At 46.5% G+C, this 26,054-nt stretch overlaps 1 protein-coding gene across 3 annotated transcripts; it reads left to right on the forward strand.

Moving 5' to 3' along the window:
* The first annotated feature begins 2,800 nt into the window (after positions 1-2,800).
* Positions 2,801-18,885, forward strand: USP11 (ubiquitin specific peptidase 11). 3 transcript variants are annotated; one of them, XM_061177669.1, is made up of 21 exons: positions 2,801-3,002; positions 10,714-10,823; positions 10,997-11,127; positions 11,471-11,588; positions 11,685-11,872; positions 11,996-12,057; positions 12,182-12,281; positions 12,656-12,829; positions 12,912-13,070; positions 13,456-13,680; positions 13,820-13,903; positions 14,022-14,116; positions 14,853-15,059; positions 15,736-15,788; positions 15,976-16,233; positions 16,310-16,380; positions 16,604-16,716; positions 17,674-17,823; positions 17,912-18,027; positions 18,202-18,290; positions 18,364-18,885. In XM_061177669.1, the coding sequence occupies exons 1-21, from the start codon at positions 2,830-2,832 to the stop codon at positions 18,499-18,501; spliced, it is 2,814 nt and encodes a 937-aa protein (XP_061033652.1). In that variant the 5' UTR covers positions 2,801-2,829; the 3' UTR covers positions 18,502-18,885. The 3 variants fall into 3 exon arrangements, with proteins under 3 accessions (XP_061033652.1, XP_061033650.1, XP_061033651.1); XM_061177667.1 differs by having other exon boundaries at positions 2,825-3,002; positions 11,727-11,872; XM_061177668.1 differs by having other exon boundaries at positions 2,825-3,002; positions 11,727-11,872; positions 15,976-16,218.
* The last annotated feature ends 7,169 nt before the right edge of the window (positions 18,886-26,054 follow it).

Consider the following 26,054-nt stretch of genomic DNA (forward strand, 5'->3'; position numbering starts at 1 on the left):
TCAAGCGGAGAGAGGAGTTAGATTTACCTGAGAATATGCGGAAGCCAGACAGAGGGTAGACTGGTGGGTGTAGAGAGGCTGTTTGTTTGAAAGACACTTGGAAGGCCCAGTAAAACGAGTTGGGGAGGTGAGGCAGAGAGGCCCAGTATGACCAAGACATGTCTGGCTGGGAGCATGAGAAAGGCCAGTTGGAGAGGGAATATGAGAGGAGGGTAGATTTTGAACCACTGAGTAGATAGGGGAATCCTTTTAATACATGGATCAAATTCAGGAGTAGGGCCATTGATGGAATTGGATGTTTAGATTACTGGTGTCTAGGAAGTAATGGAAACCATGGACATGTATGAGATTACCCTGGGAAGGATGCAGTGGTTTGTGAGAGGCTAGAGGTCAAGAGACACAGCCTGGGACTTGGTCTCAAGTCGAGGCTTCGATTTCCTCTGTCCTGGGAGTTCTAGCCCCTGTCCACCGTCTTGGGCAAAGCCTAGGATAGACTTCAGGCAGAAGAGGTGGGGTGGGCAGGGCCAGGCAAATGCTACAGGAGATGGCAAGCTTAAGTGACTGGTTACTGAAGTCTAGCGGTGGCAGTGGCCGATGGACCTCTACTGTGTCCCTGTAAGCACTTTGGTGATAGCTTGCAGCCTTATAGTTCCATGATGGCTGCCATGTCCCCAAAGACGGGAAAGCAAGCAGGGAAAACATTACCCTCCCTACCTGACCGCTTCCTTGTAACAGGGCTGAAACTTCCACAAGTTCCTCAGCAGACTTCTTATGCCATCCTTTGGCTAGAATCAGTTGACATGGCCACCTCTGGCAGCAAGGGAGGTGGGGAAAACGAAGACCTTGCAAAAGGGGACAAGATTGCCAGGCCGGACTAGAATTCACCCAACTGCTCTGGGAAGTGGTAGGGTCCTTGGTGTGGGCAGATGTTGGTTTCTGGAAAATGGAGAAATCGAGTTTAGGCCTAGGGAGGGAGGCCTCTTGTTGGATTGTAGGAAGGATGGGCTACCAATTAAATGGGGAGGGGGAGTTTGCAGAGGGGCAATAAGAGGCAATTCAGAGAATCTGCCAAGCTTCAGCTGGGCCTGAAGAGCAGCTATCTGCCATGTGCCAGACTGAACTCGAATGCCACTTTGGGGATCCCCAGGTGAAAGGGCTGCTCCCTTTCCTCCCTCAAAGTTTGCACAACTGAGTTGTGACCCCCTCACCTGTGCCAGGTCTGAGCTGGAGGCTGGAATCACAGTAATATACAATCCCTGCCCTGCAGAAGTTAACCGAAAACAGGTAAATCATAAGATCATGTGTATGGGTGGTAGTGGGGTTTGAAATTGTGCAGGGAAAGGGTATTCTGGACCTGTGTGTGCCTGGGCCTAGAGGTGTGGAAAGGCAAGGTGTGTTTTTGCCTGTGGGTATGGGTGGTGATAGTGAAGGAAATCACTGAAACAGACCCAGAATCGTGAGCTTGTCTTGGGGAGTTTGTGATATGGTCAAGTGGGGACAGCCAATAGGCAGGTAGATGTAGAGAGCCAAAGAGGGAAATTTTAGTTATCACCAACATGTAGGGCTGGGAGCCCTAGCAGAGAAAAGGCTGGCATAGTCTAGTGCACTGGTTCTCAGCAGGAGATAATCTCCCCCACCCCCAGAGGACGTCTGGCAGCGTCTGGAGACACTTTTGGTTGTGCCAACTGGTGGATGCTAGCGGGTAGAGGCCAGGGATGCAGCTAAACATCCTACAATGCTTCCTACAACAGAGAAATGTCAATAGTGCCTAAGTTGAAAAAACCCTGGCGTAGTGGACTGGTTCTCAAACTTCTGGTCTCAGGATCCCTTTATATTCTTAAGAATTGAGGACATCCAAAGAGCTTTTGCTTATGTCATGCAGCCTCTGGAAAATTCCACTGCACATGCAAGAGAGAATGACCATGAAAAAGTATTGTTGTGAATAGTTTTGACTTTGTGAACCCCCTGAAAGGGTTTCCTGAACCGGTAGAAAGCCTAGGACCACAGTTTGAGAATCTCTGGCCTGGTGTTTTAAGGTGCCAACTCTGGAACTGGAATTCCTGAGTTCGAACCACAGCTCCACTACTTACTAGGTGGGGCAAAGTGAATTAACGTTTCTGGTGCTCAGCATCCCCATTGTTGCCCATAGGCAATCTGCTGCCTAAGACTACTATTTACGTGCAATAAAACACCTAAACAGGACCAACTATTAGTACTGCAACTCCAACAAATATACCTGGCCTGGAGCTGACTTGCCTTCAACACGTTTATCAGGAGAATAAATCTAGTTCATGCAGGGAGGAGGCCCGAAGGGCTGGGTGGCGCCCTGTAAGTGGTGACCTCTTTTGCATTAGGTTTTGATGGAGGAGAAGGGAAGGGTAGTGCAATGAAAGAAGGGTATTCTGGTCAGGCTAGCAAAAACGCCGCTCCCAGGATAGGGGCCCGCGGTCCCCAGTAGAGCATGGGACCGAGAAGACCTGGAACCTTTGCGTTCCCCTGAGCGCTCCCCAATACATGTCCTCGTCCACGCCGGGGACCTCTACCTGCACCTTCCACAGAACCGTTTGCCCCGACTCAACATGGCGTTAGAATCCCACAAGACACCTTTGTCTTTAGTTTCCAACTGGAGGCTTTACCCCGCCTATTCGTCACAGAGATCACCGCCCAAGGTCCGATGCCCGCCTAGCCCCTCGACGCGTCCGAGCGAGGGGTCCCTTTTCAAAATGGCAGTAGCCCCCCGGCTGTTTGGGGGGCTCTGTTTCCGTTTCCGGGACCAGAAGCCGGAAGTAGCAGTTGAGGGGCCTCTTCCTATCCCCAGCTGCGGTGACTATGAGAGGAGGGCGAACGGCCATGGCGGCGGTCGCAGAGAGTCCGGCGGCTGCGGCTGCGGCCGAGGACCGAGAGCCACAGCGTGAAGCGGTGCCGGGCCTGGAGAGCCAGCGGCGCCAGATCGAGAACAGCGAGAATGGGCGAGGGCCTCCGCTGCGGGCGGGCGAAAGCTGGTGAGGCGGAGCTGCGAACGGAGCCTCGGCTTGGGGGGACGATGGGGGCGTTGGGGACGGTGGGGGACGGGGCGGCGAAGGTCCGCAGGAGAGGTGCCTTGGGGCGGGGGAGTGGCCTGTGAGACTGAGGACGAGAGAGGCGGGGAAGTGCCTTGTCTGGGAAAGAGGCGGGGCCTGGCCTGTGTGGCCCAGAGGCGGGGCCGGGCCTGTGTGGTGTGAGCCTGCGGCCTGAGAACCGGAGGCGGTTTGTTGTGGAGAGGCAGGGGGGCGGATCTTTTTTTCTTTTAACATCTTTATTGGAGTATAATTGCTTTCAATGGTGTGTTAGTTTCTGCTTTATAACAAAGTGAATCAGCTATACGTATACATATATCCCCATATGTCCTCCCTCTTGCGTCTCCCTCCCACCCACCCTATCCCACAAAGCACAGAGCTGATGTCCCTGTGCCATGCGGCTGCTTCCCACTAGCTACCTATTTTACGTTTGGTAGTGTGTATATGTCCATGCCACTCTCTCACTTCGTCCCAGCTTACCCGTCCATTCTCTAGTAGGTCTGTGTCTTTATTCCCATCTCGCCCCTAGGTTCTTCATGACCATCTTTTTGTTTGTTTGTTTTTTAGATTCCATATATATGTGTTAGCATACGGTATTTGTTTTTCTCTTTCTGACTTACTTCACTCTGTATGACAGACTCTAGGTCCATCCACCTCACTACAAATAACTCAGTTTCATTTCTTTTTATGGCTGAGTAATATTCTATTGTATATATGTGCCACATCTTCTTTATCCATTCATCTGTCGATGGACACTTAGGTTGCTTCCATGTCCTGGCTATTGTAAGTAGAGCTGCAGTGAACATTGGGGTGCATGTGCTTTTTTGAATTATGGCTTTCTCTGGGTATATGCCCAGTAGTGGGATTGCTGGGTTGTATGGTAGTTCTATTTTTAGTTTTTGTTTTTTATTTATTTTTGGCTGTGTTGGGTCTTCCTTTCTGTGCGAGGGCTTTCTCTAGTTGGGGCAAGCGGGGGCCACTCTTCATCGCGGTGCGCGGGCCTCTCACTATCGCGGCCTCTCTTGTTGCGGAGCGCAGGCTCAGTAGTTGTGGCTTACGGGCCCAGTTGCTCCGCGGCATGTGGGATCTTCCCAGACCAGGGCTCGAACCCGTGTCCCCTGCATTGGCAGGCAGATTCTCAACCGCTGCGCCACCAGGGAAGCCCTATTTTTAGTTTTTTTTAAGGAACCTCCATACTGTTCTCCATAGTGGCTGTATCAGTTTACATTCAGGGGGCCGGGTCTTGAGAAGAAAGGGCCACGGCGGCGGGGTCAGGCTCGCGTGGTGGAACCAAGAACCTGGGAAGGAGGCTGTCTCAGCAACAGAGCGGGACAGCGTGGTCTGCGCGACGTAACGTAGCATTTGGGGGCGGCCCGCGGTGCTCCGCTGCGCCTGACAACGGAGGCGAGGCGGGTGACGTCAGGCGGAAGAGCGAAATCGGAGCCGAAAGGATGTGGTGGGGGGGGCTAGTCGGAGCCTGCGTGTTGGAGGGAGCTGGAGCCTGGGCACGAGGCTTGTGACGTAGGCCGAGGGGCGTGTCCTGGGACCGAGGAAAGACTGCAGAGGGGAGGTGGTGCCTTGTGAAGCAGAAAATGGCGCCTGCGAATGAGCAAAGTTTGTGACGCGGCGAGGTTTTTGCCTCTGGCCGAGCCCTTCTTCCCAGGACGGGAGAAAGTGCAGGTGATTGGCACGGGAGGGGCCTTCGATGTTACATTTGTTTTCTGTTTTAGTACTGCTTTGTTTTTGTAATCAGGAACAAATAGCTTTTTAAAATGTCAATGCGTATCTTGATAAATCGGCTTGTTTAATTGATTTGCTAACCAGTGCTTGAAATGTACTGTTCCTGGGTTCATTTTATTTCTCGCCGAGTTGCATCTCGTTTTTTAAGTTGTGAAATACGTAAGACCTGTAAAGATTATATGAAACGTTTACGTAGCCCAGGTTGATGGACATTCTATAAAAATAAACGGCCTGTGCTCTTCAAAAATTTCAAGGTCGTGAGAGACAAAGGATGAAGAACTGTTCCAGACTGAAGAAATTAACGGGATTTAACGAGTCATGATAACTAAATGCCAAGTGTGATCCTGGGTTGGATCCCGGAGCAGAAAAAATAAATTATTTAAAAATCAGTTTTTTCTCATAAAATGAATTTTCTCTCTTTTACTGTAAAAGATATGAATGGGGAAATTGGTAAAATTTTACTAAGGTCTGAAGATTAGCTATTAGTACTGCTAATTTCTTGCTTTTGATAACTGTATTGTGAGTATGAAAGAGAATATCTTTGTTTTTAGGAAATACATGCCGAAGTATTTAGGGGTAAAGAACCGTCGTGTAAGCAAGCTTACTCTTGCTTGAAATCGCTGAAAGAATGGCATATATAAAAACGTATTTAAAGAAATAATCGAGCAAATGGGTAAAATTTTAAATTTGGAGAATCTGGATGACGGGCACACGGGAATTCTTTGTATTATTTTTACGATTTTTCTGAGTCAATTTCAAAGTAAAAAATTTAAAGAATAATAAAAAATTTGTGAATTAACCACCTAGGTTAAGATTCAGACCGTTACCTTAAGAAATCCTTCTGTGCCCCTCCCAGATGAAGGTCCCACTCCCTGCCACGGGAAGTTATTACCCTGAACTTTTAATTTCGTTAACGTTTCCCCACCATTGTATGCATCCCTAAATAGTATTTGTGGTCTAATCTTTTATTTTATTGAGGATATATATGAAATCAGACTGGATGCACATGGTGTGCCCTTTGCATCATGTCAGGTGGGTACTCGGTATCCACATGACGTCATTGGTGACGTTAGCCTTGATCACTTGGTGAAGGTATCTGCTGGGTTTCTCCACTGCAGGTACTATTTTCCTCTTTCCGTACACAGTAATTCTTTTTAAAAATAATTTATGTCCATCCTTTCCTCAAAATGTTTTAACAGTCTTCCTATTTTATTCAATGTAAATGCTAAAATTCTTACAATGACTTGCAAGGCTTTAGGATTGCGAGGCTGGTCCCTGGCTCTGATCTTCTCCCATGCTCTTCTGATTTCCCTCCCCCTCACTTTCCCCATCCGGCCATATTGGACTCTTGCTGTTCCTCGAACGCCTCAAGCATGCTCTCACCTGAGAGCCTTTAGGAGTGAGGTTTGCTCATTTTACAGAGTTCTTTAATCACAGTACTAGCGAAATATATATTCCTGTTACTGGAGAGACAAGCTGAGATTCCCCAAATCGGAAATATGGAACTGAGCAATTTGTTTTACCATTACACTATAGCTCTCCAGCAAGGCAAAACCTCAATCCATCCTGAGAATAAACAAAAATAACAGGAACATTTTTATAGCCCATTTGGAGGTGTTCAGAAGGGCGGGGGGGGGGGACTTTGGTTTCTGCCCCATCCTACCTTTACAGCCTTGTGACAATACCCTTTAAAATTATTCCACCAGTACCAGGTTTCCTCTTGGGGTGTTGAAAATGTTTTGGAAGTAGATAGAGGTTGTGGTTGCACAACGCTGAATGTACTAAATGCCATTGAATTGTTCACTTTTTAAATGGTTAATTTTATGTCATGTGAATAAAAAATTATGCTCTGTCAATAAAAAAAATTTATCCCATCGATGTTGGTTCAGTATTGAAGCCAGTTTATCTATGCTTTTGTGGATAATATCATGCAGCATTTTTCCTTAGCTCCATTTTTTAATGCTTATCTAGAGCAGAGCACCTCAAGATTCTTTAATTTGCTGTCTATTTTATAGGGGTTTGCTGCAGTGGTCAGGAAATTTGTGCTTATAAAGCATTTCAAAGTCATGGACTAACCCCAAGTCATATACCTAATATCCATATTAATATTTGCACCTTCTATCTTTTGTCAGCTGGCAGATCTGGGTGGGGGCATTTAATTAATTTGGCCATCTAAACTGATTTAATTTCTAGGAGAAGCTTAAATTTTAAGAGAAAATTCAAATCTGTGATAGTTTAGCCTCCTCGGCAGATTTTCGAGGATGAACCATCTAAAACAATTAAATCTGGGATAGCTGAAGGAGTCTCTAGGTCTGTGCAGGGTGTGGATAGTTTCCTAACAGAGGTAAGCAAGCATGAGGTTCTCTTTGTTCAGGTTAAGGAAGGTGGGTGGCTGGGTTCAGTGTTGCAGAATCGACTGTGATGTGTGAAGGGGAAGCAACGTCTCACTGGAGCTTAAGAGACTAGCCTAGAAATGTTGAGGGTTTTCTGTCAATGGAGAAGTCTGCACAGCACGGGGAACCGTTACCTTTAATGAAGACCCTAGAACTAAACTGACTGAAATTTTCACACGTTTGGTTGGCGATTGCTGCTATAGCTCTTACACAAGGTAAATATGCTTTGGCCACTGGATCTAATGAAAGACTGAAATAAACAATAGGCCTCTGACAATTCCCCTGTAATTGAGTCGGCACCCCTAGTACCTGTTCAGACTTTTTGTGAACCAAAAAGGGAAAAGGGTTTGTGAGTCTAGCGTCCTGGAGGGGGGATCTTTTGGTAGACAGTTACTGTACTAGTCTTTGTTGCTTGAACGTGAGTATGCTTTTTAGCTTGAAAAGTATGCAGTTATTGAAAGATATTTATATTAGTATATCTAATTATATATAATTAACAATAACTAATCTAGGAAGATAAACTTTCTTTTTGGTTTGTCATTTTTAAAAATATCAAGTTTGAAAAATGAAAGCTTTTCTGAAATTTTCAAGTTAATTAAAATTGGGGGAATTTTGGATAAACCTAATGATGCTATTGTCATTCCTTTTATAGGGCAAAGGAGCAGATCTTTGTGGTATCTCCCAGAGATAGTTTAGACAGAAAAGAACATCTTAACAGTGTTGTTATTCTGACTTTGGCCTGAATTTGCGAAAGACAAAGGAAGAATAGTTGTTTTTTAACAAGATATAAATTGAAGTAAAGATGAGAAATATTTATAGTCAACCTCGTAAAACACAGTGATAAATAACAAAGATTATTAGGAGCTTAACTTTTTTTTAAAGCAAGAATTCTTTTTAAAAAATGAGCTAAGGAGTGTCAGAAGGTACCAAGAGTTAACAGTAATTTGGTGACAGAAAAAGGAACTTCCAATCTGGGCATAAATTAATGTAGTCATTTTACAGAAAAGGGCCCAAATTCTAATTTTTCTCCTTTGGTACATTATTCATGTAACAATTTACAGAAAGGATTTATTTATATGCCTGCCTTCTTATTTATGTATGTAGGCTTATACAGATATATAAATAATGAATTTAGAACAAGGTAATAGCACATTTACCATCTGAATAAGCTAACAACCTTTTAATAAAACAAGTAGGAAACCATCTCTTAGTTTATATCCATATTTCTATTTCTCTGTAATTATTATACCTAGTGTAATGATTAACCAGAATAACCAATATTTTCTCCAGACACAAGAGAAATCTAGAGGACAGACAATATTTTTAGTAATTTCTTTCCGTAAGCACATATTTCATATCATTTTAACAAATTTGAGGAAACACAAACATAAGTGACTTTAGGAAGATCCATTTTATTTCTGTATACTAGCAACAAGAAATTAGAAAGTTAAAATTTTAAAGATACCATTTACAGTAGCAACCAAAAAAAATTGAAGTGTAGGAGTAAATGTAACAATGTGGGTGCTTTTTCATTAGACAATGACAACTCTGTCATGACTGCCACCTGAGCTGACAGATTATGAGCCATCCCAATTCAGAGATGTTAAAGTTTTTGTGTCTTTGAATTGAAAAAACATGGTAGTGATACTTTGTGAAAATTTATGTGAAACTTCAGTCTTCTATGACGGCTTTAGAAATCCAGGTTGTAGCCAGGTCTGGAGGTTTTGCTTACCACTCTAAAAAGTGATTTTAGTGTTAATCTTCCTTAAAAATCTGCTTTTAAAAAAACCCATTGAGCTGTGGCTCCTTTTGCTTCGAAGCTCCCATTAACAATAAACTAGCTTTACTGAGTGAATTAACCTCATAGACCATCAATGGAGGCAATTAAAACCTTGAAGGGGAGGTGAAGGTGCAAGTGGCAGAGGGTAAGGTCCGTGATGGGGTTTTCTAGATGAGTGATGGGAAGTGTCTGTGGCTTGAGCCACCGGGGTGGGGAGGGTGTGTGTCCCTGGCATGAATGAAGTACGGGGTCTGGGGGGGTCACTGCAACCCCCAAAATAAATAAATGAATAAAAAACAACCCACAGAAAAGTTTGCCTATTTGGGCAACATGTGACTATTCCAGGGTTTTTCTATCTCTCCATCCCCCTACCTTTCTGATCCTTTTTTAAACAAAGAAAAGTTGCCATTTTAAGGAATCGAATTTATAGAGTTAAATCGCTGGAAAACTAATGTTTACGTATTTTTCAGCAGTTTTGTAATTTTTTAAAAAAGTGTTTACTTGAGGCTGTTAAATACTTGGGACAGCCTTTTATGTGTCAAAAATTCCATAGCAGGGACTTCCCTGGCGGTCCAGTGATTAAGACTCCGCACTTCCACTGCAGCGGGCAAGGTTCGATCCCTGGTCTGGGAACTAAGATCCTGTATGCCACGGGTGGGCGCAGCCAAAGAAAAAGAAAAAAAAAATTCCATAGCAGAGCAGGTTTGTGTTGGGGTTGGAGGGGGGAACGAGGATTATGTGTACATGAACTTTTTTGTCTAAGCCCTGGGATCGGAACAGTAACAGCTAATGTTCATTTAGCACTTATTATATGTCAAGCATTTTGCAGACTTCAGAATTTCTCATGACATTTTACAACGGCAGATTTCAACAGTCCTAAATGTTTATCCTAGTAGTGCATATAAAAGTCTCCTTTAAAAGAGAACAGGTCAAACTGCACTTAAAGGTGGTTCAGGTGGTAAATTTTATACGTTTTTCACCACAGTTTTACACAAAGAGTGAGCTAGTCACCATACACTTGGAAATTTACTCTAAAGCCAAAATAAATCCTAAATAAAAAATTATTTTAAAGATGGCAGTATACAATTTTTGAAGGAAAACTTTATGATTCTTTTAGCAGTTGAAATTCTTTTTGATTTCTGAGCGGGTTTTCAGAATTTAACAATCCATTTCTTAGCTGAAGATTTTTGTAGCCTTTACAAACACTGCACATTTAACAAATGGCTGAAGTCTTACAACATTAGCTGCAAATAGCAGTTATTTTGAACCTAATTTGACTGTTACCCCACAGACTAATACAAGTGAATGATTGTTTATTCCATAATAAAATCTCCTGTTTTCTGGCACCATGGGTATGGGTATGGGTTTCTTTTTTTTCCCCTTGGTTTTTTTTTTTTTTTTTTTTGCCGTTATTGAGCACACTTTCTGTTTTAAATCAAATCTCTTTTAGTATCTTAAGAAGTTAAGCATTCTGTCCGAATCTGGATTTCACTGAATACATTTTGCTTCTAATTTATTTTTATGTGATGCTGAAAAATTTTTTAAATGTTGAATTCTGGGAAGAATTTCTTTTTTTAATCGGAAAAATAGTTGGCGTATAGCGCTGTATTAGTTTCAGGTGTTCATGAAACTTGTCATCTTGACTTGTAAACACGTGTTGATACTTTTAGTCTAATAACCATGTGAAGTGGTACCACTAACCCCCAGATAGCTGTGTGACACCCCTGTCACCTGTCTGGTCCAGGTTCCTCGTGGAGCAGCACTGGTACAAGCAGTGGGAAGTACACGTGCAGGGAGGAGGCCAGGACCCCAGCACCTTCCCTGGCTGCATCAACAATGCTGAGCTCTTTGAAGGTACCAGGCTTCTGCCTCCCCACATCAGCCTAGCCTGGACTTCTTGTCATCTTTGTCCCAGCAAATGATCATGAGCCCCTTTTCTGTGCTAGGTCATTGGTGAGATGGCCAGAGTGACTCATCACTTTCCTTCCCTGATTGTTCCTCTGCCACCTCCCCCCGCCCTCCTGCAGACCAGGTAAACTGGCGCCTCAAGAAGGGACTGGTGGAAGGTGAGGACTATGTGCTGCTCCCAGCGGCTGCTTGGCATTACCTGGTCAACTGGTATGGTCTAGAGCATGGCCAGCCTCCCATTGAACGCAAGGTATAGTGGGTGGGGAGGGTGCTGGGGGGCAGCTTTTATAGTGGGGGAGTGTAGGAGGAAGGCCTCATAGGCCCAGGATGGGTCCAGACCTGTGTGTTCACGTATGCTGTATCCATACACCTGGGTCTGCCCTCTCCTCCTCTCCCAGGTCATTAGACGGTATCTTGCTGTGTCCCCTGCATTTGCTCGCCTGTGCATGCTCCCCTCACAGAACCTCGTACGTGTGTCTATGCCACGTGTGTTTGTCTGTGTGGATGTTCCTCTGATCTCAGAGGTCGTCGTTCCTGTGTCCGTGTGTGTGTTGGGTGGGTACACCTGTGTGTGCATCCTTCCCTCCTTCCAGGTCGTGGAGCTGTCCAGCATCCAGAAGGTTGAAGTGTACCCAGTAGAACTGCTGCTCATCCAGCACAGTGATATGGACACAGCTCACACTGCTCAATTCAACCGCACAGATTCTATTGGTGAGTCTAAGGGTCGCGGAATGAGTTGGCATTCCCAGCCACGGTCACAGCTCGGTGACCTAAGGAGTCTGATGCCAAGATGGATGGATCCTCCAGGGTTCCAGGAAGACCTTGAATGTGCCCCATCACCCTCCACAGACCTAGTCCTGCGCACCGCTCAAGAGCAGTTTCTGGTGAGCCCCCAGGAAGAGACACGGCTGTGGATCAAGAACGCGGAGGGCTCTTTTGAGAGGTTGTGCAACACACGTGTCACGGTGCTTGACGCCGCTCTCCAGACTGGGCAGGTAAGGGTGGGGAGGGCTTCTTGGCCCACCACCCGTGCTCAGGTTGGGGGAAGTGAGGGCTAGGTGTCCGTGGGCCCTCCATGAATGCCTTTCCTGATCTTTACTCCTCTTCCTCCAACCCAGGTGGTCATCATGGAGACCCGAAACAAGGATGGCACTTGGCCCAGCGCACAGCTGCCCGCCATGTGAGCCCTTGGGGTTTCCAGTCCAGAGTGGGATCCCACAGTAGGCAGAACAACTGAGCCCAAGAGCACATTCCACCCACAAGTAGTAGGTCCTCAGCTGATAAGAGTTTCTCATCCGTCCCAGGAGCAGCGCGTCGGAGGAGGATGAGGACTTCCAGGGCCAGCCGGGCATCTGTGGTCTCACCAATCTGGGCAACACGTGCTTCATGAACTCGGCCCTGCAGGTTGAGCCATTAGGTCTAGGTCTGGCACTGCGCAGGGATGGATTTGAGCATTGGAGACTGGGGACAGAGCTAGGGGGGTACTGCAGGGCAAGGGGTCAGGTTGGAAGCTGGGGCCCCACAGTCTGGCTCGACATGCCCACGTTACTTTCTGAAACGTTAATGCCTCTTCCTTCCACTTGCTCCCTGCTTTCCCTTGTCTTCTCTCCTTCGTCACCACATTCTTCCTCCTCCTGAAATACTGCTCTCTTCTCTCCCCTACTCCCCTGCCCCTTCTCTTTCTTTCCCCTTCCTCCTCCCTCCTGTCTCCCTTTCCTCTGTCCCTACCTTGGTTACCTCTCTCTCCTCTTCATGCACCTGGCCCCTGCCTTCTGCAGTGCCTCAGCAACGTGCCACAGCTCACCAACTACTTCCTCAAAAACCGCTACCTGGAGGAGCTCAACTTCTGCAACCCGCTGGGCATGAAGGGGGAGATTGCAGAGGCCTATGCGGACCTGGTGAAGCAGGCGTGGTCCGGCCACCACCGCTCCATCGTGCCCCACGTGTTCAAGGTGTGGCTCAGCCCTGGCCGGCTCCTCTGCGCCCCCATCCCCCAACTCCCTCACGCTCTGACGGCCCTGCCCATCTTCTCAGACCAAGGTCGGCCACTTTGCGTCCCAGTTTCTGGGCTACCAGCAGCATGACTCACAGGAGCTGCTGTCGTTCCTCCTGGATGGGCTGCACGAGGACCTCAATCGTGTTAAGAAGAAGGAATATGTGGAACTGTGCGATGCTGCTGGGAGGCCAGATCAGGTGGGTGCTCCTGGAAGACCCCCATCCTGAGAGCCTCATTAAAGCCACTAGGGCCTCTGCCTCAGGAATTTTCTGGCCTCCCTGGAGTATCCCGCACACCACCATTTTCTATTAAGCTCTTCTTCCCTGACCTCAGTCCCAACCTTGGCTCCAACGCCACATCTGCCCTCACACCCAACCCAGAGTTAACCCCCACCTGGTCTCCTGCCCCAAATAACCCCCGGCCCCGACAGTGAACGCAGTCTCCAGATAGCCCTCGCTGTAACTCTGCCTCTGGACTTTACCGGTGGCCCTAACCTTAACTTTAATCCCATGCGCATCCACCCCACACCATGGTTTTCCCCGGCCCCGGGCGAGCCTCACCACCCACCACGGCACTCAACAGGAGGTTGCTCAGGAGGCCTGGCAGAACCACAAACGGCGGAACGATTCTGTGATTGTGGACACTTTCCATGGTCTCTTCAAGTCCACGGTGGTGTGCCCTGATTGTGGCAACGTGTCTGTGACCTTCGACCCCTTCTGCTACCTCAGTGTCCCACTGCCTGTGACCCACAAGAGGGTCATGGAGGTCTTCTTTGTCTCCATGGACCCCCGCCGCAAGCCAGAGCAGGTATGGGGGGAATGGGGACGGGACGTAATGAGGGACGTGTAGTCAGAGTTCGTTTGATTACTCTGCCGTACCTCAGGGTTTCCTTCCCTAACTCACCACACATCCTTCTGCTCTTTTGTGGATACCGTTCCTCCCTCAGCACCGGCTCGTGGTCCCCAAGAGAGGCAAGATCTCGGATCTGTGTGTGGCTCTGGCCAAACACACTGGTGTCTCGCCAGAAAGGGTGAGGCTCTGCAGATAGAAGGAGGGTGGGATTCAGGGGCAGGGGGGCAGAGAGAGGCAGAAGGGCCTGGGGGAGACCTGGCAGACTGACCGGTCCCCTCTCCGCATCCCATTCTCAGATGATGGTGGCCGATGTCTTCAGTCACCGCTTCTATAAGATCTACCAGCTGGAGGAGTCTCTGAGCAGCATCTTGGACCGAGATGATATCTTCATGTGAGTGAGAGGACCAGGGGAGATGAGGGCTTCTCAGCAACCTCCTCCATTAACCACCTTCCCTCTCCCTTCCTCGGCCTGATTCACAGGGCACCTGCGCGGCTCGGGGCTTCGGCCATGTGTCTTAGTGGGGCAGGGGGCTAGGGGCTGTCAGTGAGTGGGGCGACACATCCTTATACAGGGCGTCCTTGGGTGTTTTCCTCCTTGTTATGTGAGGGAGGCTCCTGTTTCTTTATTTTATTCAGCACTTAACTAGTACCTCGTATGTACCAGATGCTGATCTGCACTCCTTACTCACATTGCAGGCCTCAAAAACCAAGTGATTTTTGAAATGGGGAACACTAAGATGCCTTCTGAGCATAAGAACATTCAGAGCAAGTTTGAAATCTTCGGGTAACTAAAACAGAAGGTGCTTTATGAGTAGAAAAGTTTTTGTAAACCAAGCAGTTTAGTTTTCCAAAAAGAAAATGGTCTTAGATCCCTGTGTCACAAAAAATTTTTGTTAACTCCCTCAGTGCTCTGATAACACTGAAGTACTTCATCTAACATCACATAAACAAAGGGCTGTGTAAATCATCCAACAGTTTGTAAAATGCAGAACCCTGGGTGACTCTTCAGACCCTTTTAAAAATATTTTCAGGCTGTGAGTGGTGAGTGGCTGGAGCAACTGGGGTAGAGTCCTCGAATCCCTCTTGGGTGTCCTGATCAGGCGTGACCTGATGTCCATTCCCCACAGATACGAGGTGTCAGGCAGGGCTGCTATTGGCGAGAACTCCAGAGAGGACGTTGTGCTTCCTATCTACCTGCGGGAGCGCACCCCAGCCCGCGACTACAACAATTCTTACTATGGCCTGATGCTCTTTGGGCACCCGCTCCTGGTGTCGGTGCCCCGGGACCGGCTCTCCTGGGACGCCCTGTATCACATCCTGCTGTACCGCCTCTCGTGAGTCTGCCCTTTGGGATCAGGCAGGGAGGTGGGGTCAGAACTCAGACCCGGGCGTCTAGCTGCTTAGTTGCCACCTCCCGTCTGCATCCAGAAGACAGCTCAAACTTAACATGGCCAGAGAGGAACTTGTAGGCTTTTTTCTTTCTCTAAATTTCTGACTTTGCTACCACTTCTCCTAGGTGCTGGGGATACACAGAGGTGAACAAGACAGACAAAATACAGACTTCATCTTGTACTTAATTGTCTCTTCCTTGGAGAGGCTTGGTTGTTTGTGTTTTTACTGATAGATTTTCATCGTGCTTAAAATCCAGAGTCCTTACCAAGGCAAACAACAGTGCGCTATCTGGCTTCACCTCTCTCTCATGTTGCACTTACAAGTGCTCCTCAGAGGCCTTCCCTGATGGAAATTTACAGCTGATCGTGGGCCTGTTTACCAGTGGCTTATCATACTTAAGATCCACGCTCCTTAACTGTGGCGCACAAGATCCTACATTGTCAGGCCGCCTCTTCCTGTGTCCCTCTGGCATCTCCTGAGACCTTCCGGGCTCCTCCTTAAGAACTGTTAGTGTGTGGGTTTACCAGTGGCTTTCCATCATAAGCAAAGTAGGATTCTGGGCTCTGTCCTCCCTGCCCTCGGGTCCCTCCTTGAGAGTCTCCTCTGCTCTGTCGGCAGACGCTATGTGACCAGACCCAGCTCGGATGACGAGGATGATGGGGATGAGAAAGGTGAGGAAGAGAAAGGAGAGAGGATCGGCAAGGATGAGGGTCTGTACAAGCAGTCCCATGGCCTGAGGAAGGGTCAGGGGGTCTGGGGTCGGTCTGGCCCACACAGGGTCCACATGGATGTGTATTGCAGCTCAACCCCCTGGGGCTCACACATTTCCACCTCTGACATCCTCTCCTGTCCCAGCAGACCTGGAGGATAAGGACAACCTCCCTAAGCCTGGACATGTGGCTGGGGGCAGCTCCCAAGACCCTGGGCCGGAGCAGGCTGGGCCCAGCTCTGGAGTCGCGGGCGGGAGCCGGGCCCCCGTGGACAACTCCCCTGGACCATCTCACTGGCCCCAGAGAGCACGGCGCAAGCACCTCTTCACCCTGCAGACAGTGAATTCCAATGGGACCAGCGACCGCTCGACCTTCAACGAGGATACCCATGGTGTCTCCTTCAGCTGTGAGCCAGGGTTGGGGAGGCGGGAGGGGGGGTTTCCTTGGCAGCAGGGCTCATGACCACCTCCCCTCGCCCCCAGCCCAGCCGTACATTGCCATCGACTGGGAGCCAGAGATGAAGAAGCGTTACTATGACGAGGTGGAGGCTGAGGTAAGCGAGATCCTGGGGATGGGAGGCACTTTCACCTTGCGCCACACACACCCTCCCCCACCTCCGCTGAGCCGGAGCCGTGGCCGCAGAGCTCCCAGGGCCTCGGATTCCTAGCTTCAAAGTCCGTGCTCTTAACCACTCGGCGTGCGTCTTCCACCCCCACTCCTTTTTATCCCCCGCCAACCCCCGTCCTCATGCCTGGCTGTCCACTCCCCCGACCTAGGGCTATGTGAAGCATGACTGCGTTGGGTACGTGCTGAAGAAGGCTCCGGTGCGGCTGCAGGAGTGCATCGAGCTCTTCACCACCACTGAGACCCTGGAGAAGGAAAACCCCTGGTGAGGGACCAGAACGGGGCCTCTGGGGGTGCAGTTGGGTGGGACCACCTCCCCCAGTCCGTCACCACTAAATACACCTCCTTCCCCCTCCCCCTCACTCGAAGCCTTCCTGCCACTCTGGCCACCAACACCCCAAGCCTATTCCTACCTCAGAGCCTTTGTCTGGGCTGTTCCTTCTCCCAGGGTCGTTCTTCCTCTTGTTATCTACAGGATTTGACCTCCATTTTGCTCAGGTCTCTGAGCAAATGTCACCTCATCAGAGAGACCTTCTCTTACTCTTCTGTTAAAAGCCGCTCCTCCCCCAGCCATCAGCTCCCTCCATTCCCTCTCTCTAGCTCTGTAACGCCACTTGATGTCACATCCTAGATCCCCTTTTGCATCGTTTTTTGTCTTTTCTGTTAGAGTGAACCCCTTAAGGGGGAAGACTTTTAAGTTCACTGTGTGTCTCTTCTCACTGATTATAATGGTGTGGGCTGTGCAGTAGATACTCGTTAGATCCTTGCAGAATAAACAAAACAGAAAAAGAGAACCAAAAAAGACAAAACCAGTCTCAAAAATAAGAGCGGCATCTCCATGGAGCAGAAAGGGAATAGAAATACAAAGTAGTGCCAAAGGACTCAACAGTAGACCGTCAGTAAATACCTGGCGAGTGAGTCAGTGAATAAAATAGAAGAGAGAAAACTGGAGTGAGAGAGGCAGGCTCTAAAAGAAGACTAGTGTCTCACAGACCGGAAGCCAAACAAAAACACACGCCAGTATAAAAGTTTATACAGTGGGGAGTTGGTAAGTACTTGGCAGGATTTTAACGTGTCAAGAGAGCAAACTAGAGTAACAGGCAGGCTAGGAGTAAGAGCAGCATCTCTGGACGAGACGTGGCCCACGAAGGCCGCACGGCACAAGGAGCATGCGGTAGGTGCTCAGAAAGTGTCTGTGTCCCGACTCGGGCTCCATCTCTAGGTACTGCCCCAATTGCAAGCAGCACCAGCTGGCCACCAAGAAGCTGGACCTGTGGATGCTGCCGGAGACGCTCATCATCCACCTGAAGCGCTTTTCCTACACCAAGTTCTCCCGCGAGAAGCTGGATACCCTTGTGGAGTTTCCTATCCGGTCCGGGGCCCGGGGAGGCTGGCTGTGGGGGGAAGGCAGGCAATGGGGAAGGGGGCGCCAGCAGTGTTATCCCTCTCCCCACCCATAGGGACCTGGACTTCTCCAAGTTTGTCATCAAGCCGCAGAACAAGTCGGCCCCAGAGCTGTACAAATATGATCTCATCGCAGTTTCCAACCATTACGGGGGCCTGCGGGATGGACACTGTATGTGCCAGGCCGTGGCAGGGCCGTGTGCCGGGGGGTCAGGATGTCCCCAGTGGGTGTCCCCAGATGTGTGAATGGGTGGCGAGGTCATCAGGGTGGGAGGAGTGAGAGAGCGAACGTGGTCGCCTCTTAGGGGCAGGAGGGTCGGTGAGGACAGCTTCCCCTCTCTTATAGACACGACATTTGCCTGCAACAAGGACAGCGGTCAATGGCACTACTTCGATGACAACAGTGTCTCACCTGTGACTGAGAATCAGATTGAGGTGTGATTTCCATCCTCCCTTCTCCCGACACCCTCCTCCCCGATCCACACTGACTCCTGTCCTCTCCTCGCAGTCCAAGGCAGCCTATGTCCTCTTCTACCAACGCCAGGATGTGGCACGTCGCCTGCAACCCCAGCCCAGCTTATCTGACCCCCCAGCATCCCCAGCCTGTGGTACCCCAGCCAACTTTGAGTTCATGGATATAAACTGAGGGGCCCTGGCCCTGCCACAGGGAAGGAAGCCATGTCTGCTCTCTTCCTTCCCGGCTCCAGCCCTGTCCTCTTACCTGTGTTAGGTGCCCCATGCCAGACGCCACAGGCTTAGTCGTGGCTACTGTTCTCCTGTGCTGCTATATTGCTTTCTCCTGGGGAAGAAGAGGTATGTCTCCTTCCGGCAGTGTGTTCCCTACCTGTGTTTGCCCCTTAGAGCATTAACCCTCCCTTCTATTCTCTATTTATGGTTGTCCCCTTCCCTCTTGTCCTCAACCTGGGGTGAACTGAGGGGGTGGTGGTGGGGTGCACCTGAACACAGAGTGTATTTTCTTATTGAGACTCTGTACTTTCCGCTGTGTACATATAAAAGTGCCAGTGTGTTCCTTGGCAGTGTGGGGTTTTTTCTTTTCACATGATTACCAAGCACCAGTTCTGTGCCTGTGTGCTTACTGAATGCCAGGTGTGTGATGGCTGCTGCTCTGAGCGCACTATCTGTGTGCCAGGTACTATTCTAAGTGCTTCTGAAGCACCATCTGCGCACCGGACACGATTCTCAGCACCAACTGCATGCCCAGTGTTTTCCAAAGCATTTTGGAAATATTGACTCATAATCCTCACAACAGTCTCACACAGGAGTTGTCATCGCCAATTTCAGATGGGGAAACAGATACAGAGGTCAAGTAATTGCTCGAGTTAGGTCCAGAGGTCAGTACACCTTATCAGTTACACTGGAGTAGTCCCGGAGGGGACGTTTGACCTCCCTGGACCCAGGATGGAAATCTTTGTGGACATGACCTGCACTACAGGTGATGTGGGAAAGGTGTGCCTGGAACAGACAGGCATCCGTGTGGGCAAATGGGTGGTTTCCGGACGTAAAAGATACTAACCAGACCATCTTGCAGGCCCCCAGTAGTGTCCTCTGAGGAGTGGGTACATCTGGCCCAAGCCAGCCAAACTGACAGGACAGATGTGCCGTGTTTGTGTCGCCCCTATGCTTAGCCTCCCGCCATGACTGCAGCTCCCCCACCAGGCAGGGTCCCTTCAGCCTCATGCCACAGAAGAGTGAGGTGGTGCACCTAGCACAGAATGGGTGCAGCATAGTGTGTCTGAGCATAAGATGCCACCTAAGCACTGCACAGCCCCCACCTGAGCCCTCCCATAGGCACCAGCTCTCACCTCTGAGAAACAGGGCTCCTGTGGGGACAACCTTGGGGCAGCGTGGAGTGGACAGATGTGCAGTATCCGGACAAAGACAAGCACCCCAACCCTTCACACTGAGGAAGGGAATCCTGATCAGGACGGCTGAGAGACCATTCCCACGGGAAGGGCCTCCTCATTCCCCTCAGCCTGCTGCCTTTGCACTGGACCTGGCAGGCTCCCCCCGCCCCCACCTCCAGCTTTATCACCCACAAATCTCCGGTCGTGCTGTTGACACAGGCAAGAATCGAGGTAGTTGCTGTGAGGAGCTCAGCTCAAACTGACTTAAGCGCAAAGCACAGAAATACTAGTCAAAGGTATGACTGGATCCAGGAACTCATAAGCTGTTGTTTAATCCTCACGAAGACTATATGGTTTAAGCACTATTACCCCATTTTGCAGACGAGGAAGCAGGCGTAAAGAGCTGGTTCAAAATAAGACCTCATTAGCTATGAGTAATCAATCAGTCCTGGACAAAAATCCACCTACAATGAATTCACTCAAAATAACTTCCCGGGTTTAATCAAAGACGTTTCGAAAAGACAACACGCCTAAGAATCAGGAAAAGTAAGAGGCAACAGACACAGTTACACGGAGACACCTCATACTAGAATCCTCAGACATCAATGTAAAACAGTTACGCTTGCTCTGGCCATGGAAATAGAGATGATTACACATGAACAAGAAATTTAAAACTTTTAAAAATGAAACTGAGTTGAGAAAGAACCAAGCAGAAGTGACAGATCTGAGATAGATAATAACAAAGTTTGAGAAGTCAGTGGATGAGTTTAGCAACACATCAGACGTAGCCGAGGAGGGACTCTGTGAATTGGATACAGTTTAAAGTGTACTAAGTAATGCACTTCTAGAAGATTTTAAGATAGACTAATACTACATTTCGATAAATTAAGGGTATAAAAACTAAAGAATAGAAAAGTATAAATTTCAAACAAGAGGAAGGGAAATAGATGAATAATCCAAAAGAAGGCAAGAAGAAAGGAACATGGAACAAGGTGGATGGATAGCACGTACGCAACCACTTGCAAATAGTCTGCTCTGCCCCCTCCAGTTCAAGGGAGGGGACTGGGAATGAGGCTGCTGCTTCCAGACCGCAACTGCCACCGTCCCAGGGAGAAGGTGGGGCGAGGGTGAGTAAGAATGCCACACAACTTTCCCACGACTTTGAAGATGTCTTTTTCTTGATTGGGCACTTGCTCTGTTGCTATAAACCTGTGACTGTTTCCAGAGCACTGACACAATTGGTTCTGACAATTCAGCTTGCTTTCTTTTTTCTTTTCTTTTTAAATTTAATTTTATGTTTTCGTTGGGGAACACAAGCTTGGAGCTTCCTAGTCTGCCATTATGCTGATGTCACTCCCTTTGTGTATTATGTGTTTTTTTTTTAATAGGAAATTTATTGATAGAAATCTCATATTTTTTCATTAGATTGCACATCATTTATTACTTGTTTTTTATTTTTTTAAATTAATTTGTTCACTTATTTTAATTGTTTTTGGCTGTGTTGGGTCTTCACTGCTGGGCGCGGGCTTTCTCTAGTTGCGGCAAGAGGGGACTAACTACTCTTCACTGTGGTGCATGGGCTTCTCACTGCAGTGGCTTCTCTTGTTGTGGAGCACGGGCTCTAGGCTCACGGGCTTCACTAGTTGCAGCAGATGGGCTCAGCAGTTGTGGCTCGTGGGCTCTAGAGCACAGGCTCAGTAGTTGTGGTGCACGGGCTTAGTTGCTCTGCGGCATGTGGGATCTTCCCGGACCAGGGCTCGAACCCGTGTTCCCTGCATTGGCAGGCGGATTCTTAACCACTGCGCCACCAGGGAAGTCCCTGAATTAGGTATTTTTAAATGATTCCACTTTATCTCTTTTGTTTGCCTGTTAGCTCTAACTCTTAGTTTTATTTACTGATTGCTTTAGGGTTTATATTATACATCTTTAACTTATCAAAGTCTACCTTCAAGTGATATATACTACTTCACATATAGTATAAGAACTTCACAATAGTGTGCTTCCATTTCCCCCTGCTCAGCCTTTATGCTATTGTTATCATGCATTTTACTTTAACATATGTTATAAATCCCAAAATACATGGTTATTTTTATTTTTAAAAAAAATTTATTTATTTTTTAATTTATATTTGGTTGCACCGGGTCTTAGTTGCGGCATGCGGGCTCCTTAGTGTGGCATGCGAACTTTTAGTTGCAGCATGCATGTGGGATCTAGTCCCCTGGTCAGGGATCGAACCCGGACCCCCTGCATTGGGAGTGTGGAGTCTTAACCACTGTGCCACCAGGGAAATCCCTGTTATTTTTATTTAAGCAGTCAATTACTTCAAAGAGATTTAAATAATAAGAAAAAGAATCATATATGTTTACCCACATAGTTGCCATTTCCAGTGCTCTTCATTCCTTTGTGTAGGTCCTGATTTCCATCTGGTATCATTTGCCTTCTTTCTTTAACATTTCTTATAGCGCAGGTCTGCTGGTGATGAATCCTCTGTTTTTGTATGTCTGAAAAAGTCTGTATTTCACCTTATTTTTTGAAAGATATTTTCATGGGTCTAGAATGTTAGGTCAACTGTTTCTATTTCTTCCAGTACTTTAAAGACATTCCTCCACTATCTTCTTCCTTGCATTGTTTCCTATGAGAAATCTGCTCTCATCCTTCTCTTTGTCCCCCTGTGCATAGTCCTTTTTTCCCTCTGGCTGCTTTGAAGATTTTCTCTTCAGCACTGGTTTTGAAAAAATTGATTATGATATGCCTTGGTGTAGTTTCTTTTTTTTCTTCTTCCAGTTTTATCGAGATATAATTGACATACAGCACTGTGTAAGTTTAAGGTGTACAACATAATGATTTGACTTACATACATTATGAAATGGTTACCACAATGTTTAGTGAATATCCATCATCTCATATAGATACAAAATTAAAGAAATAGAAAAAAAATTTTTTCCCAGTGATGAGAACTCTTAGGATTTACTGTCTTAACAACTTTCATATATAACATACAGCAGTGTTAATTATATGATGTTGTGTATTACATTCCTAGTAGTTACCTTAGAACTGGAAGTTTGTACCTTTTGACTGCCTTCATCCAATTATCTTTCCCACCATCCTCCTGCCTCTGGGAACCACAAATCTGACCTCTTTTTCTATAAGTTTGTGTCTTTGTTTTTGAAGTATAATTGACCTTCAACACTATGTTAGTTCCTAGTACACAGCATAGAGATTCAATTTTTCTATACATTTCAAAATGATCACCAAGATAAGTCTAGTTACTGTCACCATACAAAGATATTACATAATTATTGACTATATTCCCCACACTGTACATTTCATACCCATGACTCACTTATTCTGTAACTGAAAGTATGTACCTCTTAACCTCCCTCACCTATTTCTCTCCTCCTCACCTCCCCTCCTCCCTGGCAACCACCTGTTTGTTCTCTGTTTATGTTTAGTTATGTTTGTTCATTTGTTTTGTTTTTTAGATTCCACATATAAGTGAAATCATACAGTATTTGTCTTTGTCTGACTTATTTCACTTAGCATAATGCCCTCCAAGTCCATTCATGTTGTCACAAATGGCAAGATTTCATTCTTTTTTAAGGCTGAGTAATATTCCATTGTGTATATATGTACACCACATCTTTATCCATTCATCTGTTGATGGGCACTTAGATTGCTTCCATATCTTGGCTATAGTAAATAATGCTGCAGTGACCATAAGAGTACACATATCTTTTCAAATTAGTGTTTTCATTTTCTTTGGATAAATACCCAGGAGTGGAATTGCTGGATCATATGGTAGTTGTATTTTTAATTTTTTTAGGAATCTCCATACTGTTTTCCATACTAGCTGTACCAACTTATATTCCCACCAACAGTGCACAAAGGTTTCCTTTTCTCCACATCCTCACCAACACTTGTTATTTGTTGTCTTTTTGGTAATAGTCATTCTGACATGTATGAGGTGATATCTCATTGCGATTTTGATTTGCATCCCCCTGATGATTAGTAATGTTGAACATCGTTCATGTATGTGCCTGTTGGCCATGTATATGTTTTCTTTGAAAAAATGTCTATTCAGGTCCTCTGCCCATTTTTTTAATCAGGTTGTTTGTTTTTTTTTAACGTTGAGTTGTATGAGTTCTTTATATATTTTGGATAGTAACCCCTTACCAGATATATTGTTTGCAAGTATCTTCTCCCATTCAGTAGGCAGCTTTTTGTTTTGTTGATAGTTTCTTGCCTTGGTGTCGTTTCCTCATGTTTCTTGTGCTTGGGGTTCCTTGAGCTTCTTGGATCTACAGGTTTCTAGTGTTCATCAGATTTGGAAAAATTTTGGCAAGTGTTTCTTTCTTTCTTTCTTTCTTTCTTTCTTTCTGAAGCTCCCCTCTCTCTTCTTCTTTATGGACTCCAATTACTCATATATTAGGCTGCTTGAAGTTGTCTCACAGCTCACTGATGCTCTTTTCTTTTCTTTTTTTTTTGATTCTTTTTTTCCTATGTACTTCATTTTCAATAGTTTCTATTGCTGTGACTTCAAGTTGACTAGTTATTTTCTTCTTCAATGTCTAATGTGCTGTTAATCCTATCTGGTGTATTTTTCAACTGGGGCATTGTAGCTGTTCAATTTGGGTCTTCTTTATATCTTCAATGTCTCTACTTAACTTTGAACATATGGCATACAATAATAACAATAACTGTGTTAACGTCCTTTTCTGCTAATTCTAACGTCTGTATCAGTTCTGAATCAGTTTTGATTGATTATGCTCCTTATTATGGGTCATGTTTCCCTGAAAAGGCATTTCTGATACTCTTTGGTTGGATCTCAGACATTGTAAATTTTATCTTACTAGTAGCTGGATATTTTTGTATTCCTACAAATCTCCTAGAGCTTTGTTCTTGGATGCATCTAATTTTCTTAGAAATAGTTTCATCCTTTCAAGTCTTGCTTTTATGATGTTAGGCAGTTCCAAAGAAGTGTTTAATCTAGGGTTAATTATTCCCCACCACTGAGGCAAGATCTTCCTGAGTCCTCTATCCAACGACCTGAGAATTACGAGTGTTTCCAGTCTTCCTGGTTGGATCAGCCACTGGAACCACCCTGTGTGAGTGCCAGGCCTTGTTCCCTATAACCCTTTTGAATGGCTCTTTCCCCAGTCTTGGGCAGTTTCCTCACACAGATGCACTGCTTGATACTCTGTTGATTGCTCCAGGAAGACCCTCTGCAGATCACCAGAGTTCTCTCTGCAGCTCTCTCCTCTCTGGTACTCTGTCCTAAGGACTCCAGCTGTCCTGGTCTCCACAGACTCTCAGCTATGTCTCTTCAACTCAAGGGCTCTGCCAGGCTCTGCCTGGGTTCCCCTCCCTGAGCAGTGGCCTGGACAATCCCTCCAGGCAGTAAGCTGGGGAATTCACCTCATCTGCTTCCTGTTTCTCAGGGGTCACTGTCCTTCATTTCCATTGTCCATTGTTTTAAAAACTGTTGTTTCACATATTTTGTCTAGTTGTATTGTTGTTTCAGGCAAGAAGGTGAGTCTTGTCTCTGTTGCTTCATCTTGGCTGGAAGCAGAAGTGCTCTCCCACAACTTTGTAAAACTTGCTGTTTAGCTGTTCTTTTTCTCACTTCTTGAGATGAAGGCTTAGTTCATTAATTATTCTAACTTTTTGCCTTGATATGTTTGTACTCCTAGATAATAAAAAACAGAAATATGGATTGTAAAAACCCCATGTAAATAGACTTATTACTTTTGACACTGTTGGATTCTTTAAACTCTTTAAATAAAAAAAGTAACACATTTGTGAAATGCTTACAGTTTTTTGGTGCCATCATAGACCTCACCTTGAAAAAAGTTTCCTTAACAACTGGAAAAAAATGTATATAAACATGGGTATCTCTATATTTTAAAAACTTACTGTACCTTTAAAAAATTGTACACTCTTTCTGTGTGGAAAGGAGATAGCAGAGAGAGCAATCTGGAGGTTAAAAAAGAAATATGGAAGGTAGAAGAAAGCAAGGAGAAGAGGGAATAGAAAAGTAGGAAAAATTAGTAGCACATGGATGAGGTTTACAGAAATGGCATGTAACCCTCACTGTTTCTAGATCTTCAGTTATAGTTTCCATAGACTGCAATGCATGGCTGGTCATGGTCCACTTGCATTCACCAGCCACCCCACTGAGCGGACCACTGCCTGTGTTAGCTACTCTATAAAATGGTAAAAACAGTATGTAAATACACTGTAGAAGAAGACTTAATTGTGAATATAGTTTTTTTGGTATTTTTAAGAATGAACAGGGACTTCCCTGGTGGCGCAGTGGTTAAGAATCCGCCTGTCA

The sequence above is a fragment of the Eubalaena glacialis genome, chromosome X, assembly GCF_028564815.1.
Source record: "Eubalaena glacialis isolate mEubGla1 chromosome X, mEubGla1.1.hap2.+ XY, whole genome shotgun sequence".
Lineage (NCBI taxonomy): Eukaryota > Metazoa > Chordata > Mammalia > Artiodactyla > Balaenidae > Eubalaena > Eubalaena glacialis.